The following is a 14,130-nucleotide window of genomic DNA, read 5'->3' on the forward strand; positions in this document are numbered from 1 at the left end:
AGTCTGTCTGAACCACCATTATTAGCCATTAACTGGCTGAATTGAAGTTATTAGCTAGTGACATTTAAATGGTTATTGTGCTCAAAACATTAAGGCTGAAGAGTGAGGAAAACACCATGGCTCTAACAAACTGTTCGATGTCTAAAACATTTTTGTTATGAGTGTTTTACATGATACGTATGAAGACATATTATGGCGCCACCTGGTGTTCTTGGACGATGCGGCGCTGTGCAGACTATAGATATGTAGACGTGCCCGCCATCTTGGAACGGTCCACTGACGTCACTCACAGTATGGTTGAATGCCACTCTGCATATCCCCAAAAATGGGATATACATTCGTTGTTGTCATGTGTTAGTGTAGTAAATATAAAGATTGAGTTTACACAAAAATAAATATGTTCTTCACAAACAAAGTCGGCTTGATCTTGAGTGTTTACGGACCGGCTCTTACTGTTCCAATATGGCGGACGACGCCCTTATAGCGGGCCATTGAAACATAGACGTAAGAAATACTAGACCGCGCATTGGCTTCTTTTGTCATCTGCTGCGATACGTCAACGGCACCGCCATATTGGCTGTGGCAAGAGAAGCATGTAAACAAATGCAAGTAAACGGAGGAGTTGAGCTTTCTCGGAATTAAAAGCACAATAACGTTTACATTTCTTATTACGTGTCAATGGTATAGGATTTAAGTGCAGCACAAACACATCGTGTATTTAGATACTTAAAATCTCAATAATAAGACTTAGGAAAATGACTCGTCGGTAACTGGTTCCGAAACATAGTCTACATATAGCCTCAGTTGTAAAGGATTAAAATCAGTTTAGAGATTGTGTTTTTTCCAAAAAAAAAAACATTTGAATATCTCTCGCGGTATTTGATGTCATACACCGATCCGTGATCGTAGCACGTGAAGTCGAACACACACATGGTCAGCTGATGGCGCTGACGTCAAACAAGTCTGTTTATTTCAACATACTTGCACTTACGATTTTATTCTGCAAAACTGAAGTTATTTGTACTTTTTTGTATTCACTTTTTTATAATTTTAATCCAATCTGTTCGTGCAGAAATCGTACAAAGTTTTTTTGTCGAAGTTGACAAGCACTTTTTTATACTTTTTGTTGCAAGACGGACTGTCAAAGATAAAACGGACAAATAACAATGATTTATAGCAATAAATAAAAAAAATGCAAATAACGAAATATGGACATAGGTGACCCTGGATTTTTACATAATCTGAATGCTGAAGAAATAAACTTTCTATTGATATATGGTTTGTCAGAATAGAAGTATACAAAGATGGATTCTGAGGGTGCAAACGAAACAGAATATTGAGAAAATGTCCTTTGAAGTTGTTAATCTGAGGCTATGTAGCAGGCCATCTGCTCACAAAAAGAAAGTTTCTTTACATTTACGTTAGAAATTTACAGCAATTCTTCATGGAACATAAAATCATAAAATTTTACCCATACAATGTATTTTTGGTGATTACTAAAAATGTTCCTGTGCTACTTAAGACTGGTTTTATTGTCCAGGGTCAACAATATGATGTCTTAGAAGGACAGCAGTGGTATGAACCACATTGTCAGTTATTTATAATAAGTAGACTTGTTTTTATCTGGTTAACAAATGGTTATCCTTGGCAAGATTTTATTTGATAGCATATGCCTTTTTTCACAACTCGGGATAATCGTTTACCCTTGAACTGTTTCATAGCATCTGACGTCAGACCACATCACCTCTCCGCTCTCTAATCATCACTGGGCTAATAACTTTATCATCGATGTCAAATGTGCTGAAATGACACTCTTTGATCAAATATGCCATATCACTTACCAGAACTGGTTATGTCAGGTTTGGATACACAGCATGAAGCATTAAAGTTTTATCATTTAAACGTATTAATCATGATTCGGAAAGGTATAAAAGCCCTTTAGTTTACTTTTTACATTTTACAAACCACTTCAGAATGAACAGCTTCTATAAAGATGACTATCTTTTAGGCTTTGGAGCAACATTTCATTCTATAAAGACAGATTATTAATGTGTTATAATTGAAACTAACAGTTTGATGAATGTGCACCCCCAAGGTTGTTGTTAGGTATTTATTTATATGCGGTACCTTCATAGAGAGCATGTCCCTCCTTTTATCCTGTGCCCATGTAGAGGTCTTTATGCTAGTTGGGAAGGTGTGACAGACTCAGGTTTATTACCCTCAGCATGGAGCAAAGTCCGTCAGAAGGCCTTCACACGGCACCATCTCTGGGACAGTTCGAGTCCGTGCCTGTTTTCCTATCTGTCCTGAGAGGCCTCAACAGTTATGAATGACAGTTTACGGTGACCCGCACCTCCCCTCTCCTATGGAACATGAACAACCCACACTATCCCCAGGATCACCCCCAGCCCGCAGCTTTCCACCCCACCGACTACACGCGGGACATTGTGACCCAAGAGGCACCTTTAACATGTAAGTAGATCTTCAAATCTTCCAGAAGGAATTCAGCTTTTTCATGATTCAGATTCATTCTTTTATTGGAAAATAGTTCAAATGCTTCTCAATGTTGTGTTTAAATATCCTAAATGTACTAGCTAAACTGATTAGACAAACAAATTGATTAGAAACTCACCAGGTATAATATATTTGTGTTGGACGGTTTAAGTAAGCATACTGAATAGTTGAATAGAACTACTCGTCATTAAATAAATACATCTAGGAATTCTATATAAGACAGTAAAAAAGTCATTTTCAGTGATTTCTCAAAGAATCAAACTAAGAGTTATGCAAGCAATATATATCTCCACGCTTAATCGTCCTGTGTGATAAGGGCTATTTTGTGAAATAATAGACTGCCCTGTGGATACATCAGATAGGCAAAGCAATAAAACATTTTTTTATCTTACAACCCTGGTAGATCATCACCATCTCATCTTAATAAATGTTATAGAATACCCTACAGATGATAAAATAATGCTTATTTTAAAACTTGTTTTAAAACTGTGATATTCCATAGCTCAGGATTTAAAGCCAGACCCAGATGGAAGGGCAGGTCAGGAGGAGGGCTGTCCCGTGTGTGGTGACAGGGTGTCGGGGTATCACTATGGTCTGCTCACCTGTGAGAGCTGTAAGGTCTGTCATTTCACTTGATCACTTACACAACTTGAATACAACATTTCTATTGAGGGTAAATACTACTAGAAAGTAAATCCTACTTATTTTTTTCAGTGCAGCTGTTTAGCATGTATTAACGTCAATACAATTGTTCATGTTAGTTCATTGTGCATTAACTCATGCTAACAGAGACGATATTAGATTTTTTCGTAATGTATTATTACACGGCTCGTTGGAATGCTTGATTCTGATTGGCCAGTCGCGACATTTGCTGGTTCGTGATTCCCAGATAATAACCTCTCAAAACTAATAACACATGGTAACCCAGATGCAGAAAATTATTTTGACAGTTTTTTTGAAAAATGAACTATAAATTTGTCTTTTAATAACATTTATGAGATTATATTTACAAACGATTAAACCAATTAAACCAAAAATGTCCTGTTTGTGACATTTGAACGTTGTTTTCTCACGGTTCTTCTTCGCGGAAACTCTGTATTCGGTAAAAATTAGCTAATAAAATATTTCAAATTCAAATTTCATATCCAGTTCTTTTCTAATGTGGCAAGTAGCAGAATGATAAGTGGGGTAATGTACAAGCAGCCAGGCGTTATCACGAAAAAAGCCCAACTGTCAGGGCATATTTCTGGGATAACAACCAAGCCGGCTGCCTGCACCTTATTCCTAAGTGTATAACAACTAGGCCAAAAACAATAGAAAAAATCTACATTAATAAAGTAAGAAATTTAATTTTGAATGATAACATTTGTTAACATTAACAAATGCATTTACATGAACCAACATAACAATGAACAAAGTCGTTTTTCCAGCATGTATTAATCTTTGCAAATATCAGTTATCAATACATTTTCAAATATCAATTCAATCAATCATGTTAGTTCGTTCTGAATTATCTAATCCTAAATGGTTATACCTTTTGATTTTAATAATGTATTAGTAAATGCTTAAATTAACAATAAGATCAATAAATGCTGTAGAAGTATTGTATTGAATAATGTTAATAAATATCGCAAAGAATAACCTTTGAAAACTTGCAAGTAAAAAATACATATTTTAATCTTGAAACTTGCAAGTAAAATACAAATTGTAACTATAAAACTTGCAAGTTATAATATTTAGTTCGATCCTTGAAACTTCCAAGTGAAATATATTTTAATCATGATGTCCAGGACTTTCTCTTTATAAGTATTGAAACCTTGCGATTACTCTCATCAGGGCTTTTTCAAGCGCTCCATACAGAACAACAAGCGCTATATGTGTGCAGAGCGACAGAACTGTCCCATGGACCCGGCCCAGAGGAAACGCTGCCCTTACTGCCGCTTTCAGAAATGTTTAGCTGTGGGAATGAAAAGAGAAGGTAAAGCCACACACACACACACACACACAAACACACTGGACCTGTTTTCACTGTGGTTCTGTTTTACGGTTCTGACCTATTAAGTCTCAAGCGTCAAATTCACTATAAAGTAATACTGTATAAGATATGGAGGGATAGCTATCCTAAATACTTACAGGTATGACCTCTTTTCTTATCTTTAGAATCATAAACCAATTCAACAACAATCTTTGATGACTCACAAAAAAGTTCAAGAACACATTATGCAACAATAGATGTTGTTTTCCTTACTGTTCTTGTTTTATTGTAGCTTTTCTAAATCATGAATTATTTTGATTGTTTTGAACATCTCACAATGTGTCCTTTCTTTCTGTCAATCCTTCTCACAGCCGTACGTGCTGACCGCATGAGAGGTGGACGAAACAAATTTGGGCCTCTATATCGACGGGACAGACAAATGAAACAGCAAAGAGGGTCCTATCACACGGCCAACACTTTCCCCTGCAGGGTCAAACAGGAGGGACCACAAACATCAATACATCATGATTTTCCTTTCTCAAACCAGTCTCCTGCTACTCCTGACCATTACCACCCACCCCAGTCAGTTCCTCCCAGCATCAGCCAATCAGAGTTTCCCATGTTACTGGACTGCGCCATCCCCAGAGACCGGACACTTTCTGATCCATCCCTGTCTTTTCACGCGCTGTATTATCCAGGCTCTTACGGATGCTCTCAAGAGAAAAGAGACCTCACGTTCAACTACAGTCCTGCTTCAACGTTGCCCTCTGGTCCAGTCTCCCCTACTCTTCTCACCACACCTGTATTAACACCAGCTTCAACTCCTAGTTCAACCCCGAATCCACATATCCTGACGCCCAACGTGACCCCAAATCCTAGTTCATGCTTCTTAAGCCAGCTCCTGCAAGCTGAGCCGGATGAGAAGCAACTCTGCATGCGGGTTTTAGCAAGCCTCCAGAGAGAACAGGCATGTCGAGGAAAACACGACCGCCTTAATACCTTCAGCATCATGTGCAAAATGGCCGACCAGACTTTGTTTGGACTGGTGGAGTGGGCACGCAACAGCACCCTGTTTAAAGATCTTAAGGTTTTATGGGGTTTAAAGTTTTTTCGTATGCCATTTCATGCCCCTTATTTTTAAGTTGGGACCCCTAAAAATGAAATCCTGGCTCACGCCTGATCTCTTCTATATAGGTGGAGGACCAAATGGGGCTTCTGCAGAGCTGTTGGAGTGAACTTCTGATCCTGGATCACCTGTGCAGACAGGTGGCTTATGGAAGAGACGGCTGCATCTGTTTGATTACCGGACAACAGGTGAGAGTATCATGTCTACTACACCAAACTTCGAAAGACGTGTATTCACGACAAGCTGCCATTTCTTTTATGTGTACCAGATCGAAGTATCCATCATCCTCAGCCAGGCTGGAGTTACTCTCAGTAGTCTGGTGTGCAGAACCCAGGACCTTGTTTCAAAGCTTAAGTCTCTTCAGCTGGACAGAGAAGAGTTTGTGTGCCTCAAATATCTTGTTCTCTTTAACCCAGGTGTGCCTTCACTCCCATTTACGCTAAAGTTACTCTTGTTTTCTTAAGCACAGTTTAAAGGGTGAAACGTGTGTTGCAGATGTAAAATCAGTACAGGATCGCAGGCAGGTCGAACAGACTCAAGAGCGTGTCAACAAAGCACTGATGGATCACACCATGCAGACCCATCCGGGTCACTCGGACAAGTTTGGCCAGCTGCTACTCCGTCTGCCTGAGGTGCGCAGCATCAGTCTGCAGGTGGAGGAGTATCTGTATCAGCGCCATCTGCTGGGTGATCTACCCTGCAACTCGCTGCTCACTGAAATGTTGCATGCGAAGCACACATAAGACACAATGAGAACAAAGCTTGTCTTTTCATATGCTCTTGTGAATCTTTATTTGATCTTTAAGTGCTGAATCTGGATTTGTGGCACAAAATGTATCATTTTGAACGTCACTATTTTTGAATAAATTAAGATGCCAGTTGTCATCATTGGCCGGCATTATCTGTATAATAACTACAGTATAAAATGTGAAGTAAGCTCACACGCTGTTAACTAATTCGTTATTTGTGGAAATCACATCTGGTCAAACACTGCCACTGTCTTACTTGCCTTATCCACTGTCACGCATTCTTATTATAAAAGAAAATGGTTTGTCATTGATATTACTACCAAGTTTCAATTTTCCATCTGTTTTCTGTGGTCTGATTTTACGTCCAGAAAGGTAAATGTTATAAAGCCTGCTAAGAATCTTTGAAGATCACCAATAAGCTCAAACAGGAAAATGAATGACTTAATAAAATAAAGTATATTATTATAACCTTTTGTATGGTGTATTTTGTATGGTGTAGCTTTCCTGTAGCTCAGTGGTAAGAGCATTGCGTTAACAATGCCATGTTGTGGGTGCGATCCCAGGGGATTTTACCTATGTAAAATGTATAGGATGAAGCAATGTGAGTCACTTTGGATAAAAGCGTCTGCCAAATGCCTAAACGTACCGAACATCTAGCCCTGATCCGGCTTGCGTTTTCACCGCCAAGCTAGAAACGTTTTCGATAGTAGTTAACGCGCAATCGCAGGTTTTTAACAGTTAAGTCACAGAATTGTTCATAAATTAAATTTCTCTGTCCCTCTATTAGGGTATTAGCATAAGCTTATGTAATTTATTGTAGTATTATTGCGAGATTTTGCACCACTTTCGGCCATAGCTGTATCCCTTCTAGCCACAACTGTCCCATAGCTCCCGAGGTCATGAATACATAAGTTCGGCCACTGGTAAGGACCCTGGAACACTTCACATTTGGACAGTGTTCATTTATTTTCATGTGACGTGAGTGAGTAAAGCAACTTGTGATGGTTCAAACCTGGTAATGGACAACTTGCACATAGTCTTCCTCGTTCTACCCGATGCTGCTCAGTCATTTCCCGTAACAGTGTAAAAGTCAATTGAACCGGAAGTTCTGATCATTTTTACATCCCTATTCTGACGCATTTCCGAGTGAAAAGGATTTTTTTTGGGCCGTGGCTTGCGTTTATAACTACGAATTGATTGGATGTATAAAAACAGCTGTTGCATTTTAAAATGAAACTAGCAGCAGACTGACAGTTGAAGGGGAGGAGTTAACAGATGCTCCGCCCAAGTCGTATAATTTACGCTTTTTGAGATGGATCACTTCAGAGCGGAAGTGCATTTTCAGATTTGAACTGAAGATTATGAGGCTAAATGAATTTTAAAATGAAGATAACCCACATTGATAAACTATTTACTATAAATGCACAATATTTAATTAAAAAATAAGAATTGTCATTTTTAATTTAAGTGGGACTTTAAGTGTATCTGCATGCTGATGTTATGGTCAATTTTTAGGGCGGTCACTTAATTAAAAACAAAAAAATCCTGTATGTGATGTTAACATGTTTTAATGTAGGTTTTTTTTGACAGATCTTAAATTAGCATAAATTCACCTCCTATGTTTTATAAACGAATATTCATCTGCCGTTGTATGCACCCTGCGGCATTTCTATCTTGACTGACTCTTAAGCCTGGCTCAGACTACAGGAGTTTTAAAATCCTGACAGTTTTTAAATCTGGTTAGATTCTCTTATGTAAAATCTTAAACCTGGCATTACATCTATATTTGAATCTCTTTTTCAAGCACTACAAAAATAGGTTTGCCCTTTGTAAACTTGCATTTATGAATGTGAAATGTTTAGAGAAGAAACGTTGGGGGTAAAGTTGTGTTTATGAATAAGACTAAATGTAGCAAGTGCAAAAATAAAAAATAATTGATTGGATTTTTTATATCATAATTGCACATCATGAAAGACATTTTAAGACACCCAAATACTGCATAATATTAAGATTATTATACCAATGGACGCCTCTCACGTCATCTCACCGGGAAACACAAAGCGACATCGCAGTTAATTTCACGTGATCTATTTGTCCTATTATGAAAAAAGTGTATTTCCACGATAGATGAAGGAAATGCAGCGGCTATGCAAAAACACATCAAAAATGGATCACAGGAAAAAGTGTAAGCGCTTTGCATTCATGTTCTGGGCTTCTGGCTTTCTTTACATCCATCCATCCATCCATTTTCTACCGCTTATCCGAACTACCTCGGGTCACGGGGAGCCTGCGCCTATCTCAGGAGTCATCGGGCATCAAGGCAGGATACACCCTGGATGGAGTGCCAACCCATCGCAGGGCACACACAGTCACTCATTCACTCACGCACTCACACCCTACGGGCAATTTTTCCAGAGATGCCAATCAACCTACCATGCATGTCTTTGGACCAGGGGAGGAAACCGGAGTACCCGGAGGAAACCCCCGAGGCACGGCGAGAACATGCAAACTCCACACACACAAGTCGGAAGTGGGAATCTTAATTATATGGTGTATACCGAACATTTAGTGTAGATTTTATCTACTGCGTACAAAACCTACAAATACTTTTCAAATGCTATAAGCTTTTCATGACATATGTAATTAAATCATTTTCAATACATTATAATGTTACACATGACAGTGTTTTTATAAGCTGACATATTAAAAGTGTTTTACTTCACATGCATTAGATTTAAGAAAAAAGGCAATTTAACTCTTTCATGCATGAATTTCTGACAGTCAGGATAAGAGACATAACTTACTGAGTGGACTGTATCCGTTTTGTTTTAAAGGCACAATACGTAATATTTGTTTTATACCAGTCTTAAGGAGCAGGGGAACATTTTTAGTTAAAACCAGAAATACATTGTATGGGGCAAAATTATTTTATTTCTTTTATGCCAAAAACCATTAGGATATCAAGTAAAGATAGATATTTTGTTAATTTCCCATGTTTAATATATCAAAACTTTATTTTTGTGAGTGGATGGACAGTAACACAGTTCCTCCTATTAACAATTTCAAAGTCAATTTTCTCAATATTTTGATTCTTTTGCACCCTCAGATTCCAGAGCTTTAAACAATTATATCTCCGCCAGATATTATCATATCCTGACAACAATCAATAGAAAGTTTAAATATGCTTTCAAATTATGTAAAATTCTCGATTTTTAAAAATGTACCCATAAGACTGGTTTTGTGGTCCAGAGACACATAATATGTGTGTGTTGTGTATATTTATATATACTATATATATATATATATATGTATGTGTGTGTGTGTGTATATATATATATATATATATATACAAATGTATGTTACATGAATACATATTTCCGTAAATATATATTCATTTATAATTAAAAATTTAAATATTACATATATTTCTCATAAGTGTACATAAGTGTATGTTTGTGTATTTATACATGATTGTACTCACCACACACACACGCTGGAAAGGAGGGAACGCAGGGGGACGGAGTGCTGGGACTGAATTCCACCTCAAAATGTAGTGGATTTCCATCTTTATTCACATTATAGCCCCCATTAGCGACATACCCCATGTGCTGACATTGCACGTGAGTAACTTAAATCTTAACAGTTAAAAATATGATTATTCAAATCAAAGTTTGTATATCAATGTGCTTCTTCGTTGTTAGGTGGATCTTTCATTTGGTTAGCCACACAACATTTTTATAGTTCTTGGATCTGCGCTATTCCCTATAAAAGAAAGAAAATAACAGTCCACCTTTATTTGTTGGTTGTGCTGGAGTTAGTAAGAAATGCTCATGTGCTGCACAATTCGGCCAAATGTTATGTTCATATAGATTGGTGCAGGGATGACGTATTTTTGTAGGCCAAGTTGGCAAGTTAGTGCCATACTGGTTCCCTCGACCAAAAACCTATAGATTTTTCGCAGATTTGTGGAAGACGGCTTATGATAGTTACACGTTTAGTCTATAAAGACAAGCTTTAAAAAGAACACAACATTCATTATTTTTAAAGCCTAAATACAATCATCAGCAACAAGTACGATTATGATTATCAATCAGTTATCTCTGCCCCCCTCCCATATTTTTCCTGTTCTTACCCTTACACCATGGGTGTCATCCATAATTCCCGGAGGGCCTCGGCTCTGCACAGTTTGGCTCCAGCCAGTTCCAACCCACACCTGTTTGTAAATTTCCAGTAATCCTGAAGCGTTGATAAGCTGAATCAGGTGTGTTTGATTAAGGTTGGACCTCAACTATGCAGTTGAAACATGGTTAAAGTAATGCAAAAACATATGTTGCCATGACTTGTTGATGATATCATTTATACAGTGTATTCAGGGCACAATAGTAACAGGATTGCCAGGGAGACCTCACAGACAAAATGCATTGTCAAATAGGCCTTGAATAGGCTAAGGGAGCCATGTATTAATCATTATTAAACACTTGTTTTGGGGTTTTCTGTACTAAACTGGATGGCACAATCTTAAAGACCAGGGCCACCTATGGGTCATGGTAGTCAATAACCCCCGGGCACTGGCCCCATTGGCCCGGTAAGTAATCCATTCCGGCTGCCAATAGTACCCTTACTTGATAGACGTGGTGTATGTCTGAAAGTGGCAATCGACATCACTACATGGCAACATTACTGAGGTAACTTGTCACCAGTATGGAAGACCATAAGGGCCAGAACGTGTGAAACTAACGCTAGGCTAAGGTGACCAATCACCTTGCTCGTGCACTCAAGTCTAGCTTCACCCTTTTGGTACCGGACTATGCTAGGTTCCCAAATGGAAGGGTAAGGTACATTCACAACTTTGAACCGTGGAAACACAAATAATCAGTCCCCACAGGATTTAGCTGAGATTTTCGCGGTCAAAAATGCTTAATTTGGCAGTGGCTCTATTCAAATTTTGCTATAAAAATTGCAGGTTTTTTAACAGAAAAAGTAAAGAAATACTACTTGAATTGGCGAATAGGGTTCTTCTTTAAAACTACCACATGTGAAAACATCATTTATGCATTTCCTATGACGAAAAGGCACGCAGCAGATTCATACTGAAGGTCTGGAAACCTTGGTCGCTTTTAAGTTTTTAAGTTTAAGGCCCGCTCAAGAGGCTAATGCTAACGCCTTCAGCGGAATGAATGAATGGTGACCAGAGGCTAGTTTTTTAAATAAATGGCATTGGATGTTGTTAGCAAATTGTAAGTGATACAGACCCTTCCATCTCCCTTCAATAGTATCTCTGCTTGATTTTTGGAGCAGGTTTGGATGGAATTCGCGATGTGATGACATCACATGGCACATCTTCGGTCAAATTATACGGAAATACTGAAACAATCTCAAAAAAAAGTTTGACTGCACTATTAACCTTAGTTTACAAACCTACTTTTCTGATAATAATCCAAACTATCAAAAATGCAAAATATTTTAAGGGTCTTTAAACAGTTCTAATGTTTTTAATATATGTTTAGTTTTAATATATAACCATTTCAGTTGGAATTTCGGGTAAAATCTAGACCAGGCATGTTTTTATCATTCCTTCAAAAATTCAAACATGAATTTGAGTTGGAAAAGTGTGAATTGGGCATGACAATATGGAGAACAAGAACTTGAAGATTATGTAAAATTTAAACTGAAATTGGCAACAAAAATTCAAAATACTCATGAATTTAAATCAATGACAGTGAGAAATTAGAGATGAGATTACTTAAAAAATTTATTTTTCTAATCCAGTGGGAGTGATTCGTAATCAAAAAGTTTGGATAAGAAAACAAAATTTACAGACATGAACATGGAAAAGAAAACGCGAAACATCAATGTGCTTGGTGAAATGAACGAGTGAATCAACACAATTGCCAGAACATAAATAATAAAATCTGAAACTAAACACAAACAGAAAGCTAGCTCATCTTTACCCAATAAATACACCTCAGGTGACCTAACATCCTAAACATTGCACAAAATCCAGTTACATTTCACCATTAACCTCTCCCAAACTGACACACACATTAACACAAATACACAAAAACACATCATTCAACCATGTCAATATGTACTTTTATGCTCTTTACAAAAATATGTACATTTTACGGCAAAGTACTTCATCTGGTTCATAGATGAGAAAGTGGCTGATTCGATCAGTTTTTTTAGTGCTGATGAAGGAAAACAGAAAAAATGCCCATTTTATACAAAATGACAGACAACTCATGCTATCTAAGAAACGAAGGTCAATTTAGTCCGTTTATAGCGGATTCAGAAGCAATATTTTAATCTGCCTTATACCAGTTTCCTTTAAGTCAAGAATATATTAGCAGGTGTATGTCAGTGTGTAATTCTAACACAAACACAAGCACTTGTTCACTCAGCTCTGGATAAAGAAGTGAGAGTTACATGACAGCCGATTAGCGTTTATTGTTTCTCGCCATACGTCTAATTCTCTCTTCCATTCTGCTCATTCATTTATTCACACACACCCGCGCATCCAGCAGGGTAGCTTATTCGTTGCTTACAAATCTTCACAATATACAAATCATTGTCAAAAATGAAAATAATCGGCATTTAACAGCATTCAAATATACAGTATATTAAATCAACATTGATTTGTTTTCTTTCATCATCGTATTCCAGTTACAGCAAAACAGTAAAGAGACTTCCTTCATTTTTTGAGTATAGTTAATGGAAATCAACAGCACGTTCTGGCTTATTGTTGTATTTTTTTGCTTTTCATCCATAAGTAAAACAAAGGAAAAATGATGGAGTTTTGAACATGCTCACCTGAGGTCCTCAAGCTCGAGAACCAATAAGAAAACATCCAGATGTCTACAGATGTACTTCAGGATGGGCACAAACTCCAAACCTACAGCAGCATGGACATTTTTCTTACCATGTGATGAAAAAGTGTACCTGCACAGCTGCTTGTAACACACTTCTACATTCAGTCCCATAAGACTGAGCTGATAAACATAAAGAAGGCCTGTGTTGGTTTGTACCCTACATTCATCAAAGAGCTGTGCAGATTCCATCCGTTTACATGATAAAGAAGCTGGTTCATAGAGTAAAGAAAGCAAGGAGCTGGAGACAAGGGTTTCTTCTGCTGCTTAGGGGGCAGGTGACATTCATTTACTTGAAGGGCGAGAATGGAAGATTTAACATTGAAGGACAGTTCTCATACAATCATAGAAAGTCAAGCTGGCCATTTTCCAAGTAACATGTCTTACTTGGGTCACCTGAAGAAAACATCCACGTAGATTTCTGTAAAGATCTTTTTAAGTTGACCTAGTTACATAGTAAGTCAACAAACTTTGAGGGCAGATTTTTCTCCTGGGACACACACTTGGGTAACGTGGCGAGCTCAGGCGTAGTGGCAATAGCATCAGGCTTTATTTTGGAGTCCCAAGCTTTTTTGGGGTTCCCGGGCGTTTGCGCTCCCACAAATGGTTGGGAATGGTGAAGGCATCCACACTCATAGACATGGTTTTGGACGGGATGGCCGTAAACTGTTTGCGGTCAGAGCTGTACTTATAGATGGACTCCACCATATCCAGAGAGATGGCGCGTGGGCCCGTGCCCGTCACCCGGACCATCTCCTCCGTCTCGGGGTTCATGGTGTAAACCGCCCGGAACTGACAGCTAGCATCCCGGAACAGGATAAGGAAATGGTTTCCAGCTGCGTTCTCCATTTCCTTAGAGGAGTGCAAAAACAAATTCAAATGATCAGATTGTAAGAGGAT

General features: G+C 38.1%; 2 protein-coding genes across 5 annotated transcripts in view; one reads left to right on the plus strand and one right to left on the minus strand.

Moving 5' to 3' along the window:
* The first annotated feature begins 1,001 nt into the window (after positions 1-1,001).
* nr5a5 (nuclear receptor subfamily 5, group A, member 5) lies at positions 1,002-6,813 on the plus strand. The gene is made up of 7 exons (XM_056753798.1): positions 1,002-2,472; positions 3,017-3,132; positions 4,351-4,492; positions 4,861-5,576; positions 5,684-5,803; positions 5,884-6,031; positions 6,111-6,813. The coding sequence occupies exons 1-7, from the start codon at positions 2,373-2,375 to the stop codon at positions 6,356-6,358; spliced, it is 1,590 nt and encodes a 529-aa protein (XP_056609776.1). The 5' UTR covers positions 1,002-2,372; the 3' UTR covers positions 6,359-6,813.
* Positions 6,814-12,098: 5,285 nt separating this feature from the next.
* Positions 12,099-14,130, minus strand: part of camsap3 (calmodulin regulated spectrin-associated protein family, member 3) — a 30,466-nt gene continuing 28,434 nt past the window's right edge. For all 4 annotated transcript variants that reach the window (XM_056752826.1, XM_056752825.1, XM_056752824.1 and 1 more), the window contains one exon: positions 12,099-14,082. In XM_056752826.1, coding sequence (XP_056608804.1) covers positions 13,780-14,082 — 303 coding nt within the window. In that variant the 3' untranslated portion in view covers positions 12,099-13,779. The remainder of the gene's footprint in view (positions 14,083-14,130) is intronic.

Source organism: Triplophysa dalaica, chromosome 7 (genome assembly GCF_015846415.1).
Source record: "Triplophysa dalaica isolate WHDGS20190420 chromosome 7, ASM1584641v1, whole genome shotgun sequence".
In the NCBI taxonomy this organism is placed as follows: Eukaryota; Metazoa; Chordata; class Actinopteri; order Cypriniformes; family Nemacheilidae; genus Triplophysa; species Triplophysa dalaica.

Coding starts and splice junctions, on each gene's coding strand:
- nr5a5 (XM_056753798.1), top strand. CDS start 2,373: ATGAACAACCCACACTATCCCCAGGATCACCCCCAGCCCGCAGCTTTC. Junction 5,804..5,883: donor GTTTGATTACCGGACAACAG/GTGAGAGTATCA, acceptor TATGTGTACCAG/ATCGAAGTATCCATCATCCT. Junction 6,032..6,110: donor TCTTGTTCTCTTTAACCCAG/GTGTGCCTTCAC, acceptor CGTGTGTTGCAG/ATGTAAAATCAGTACAGGAT.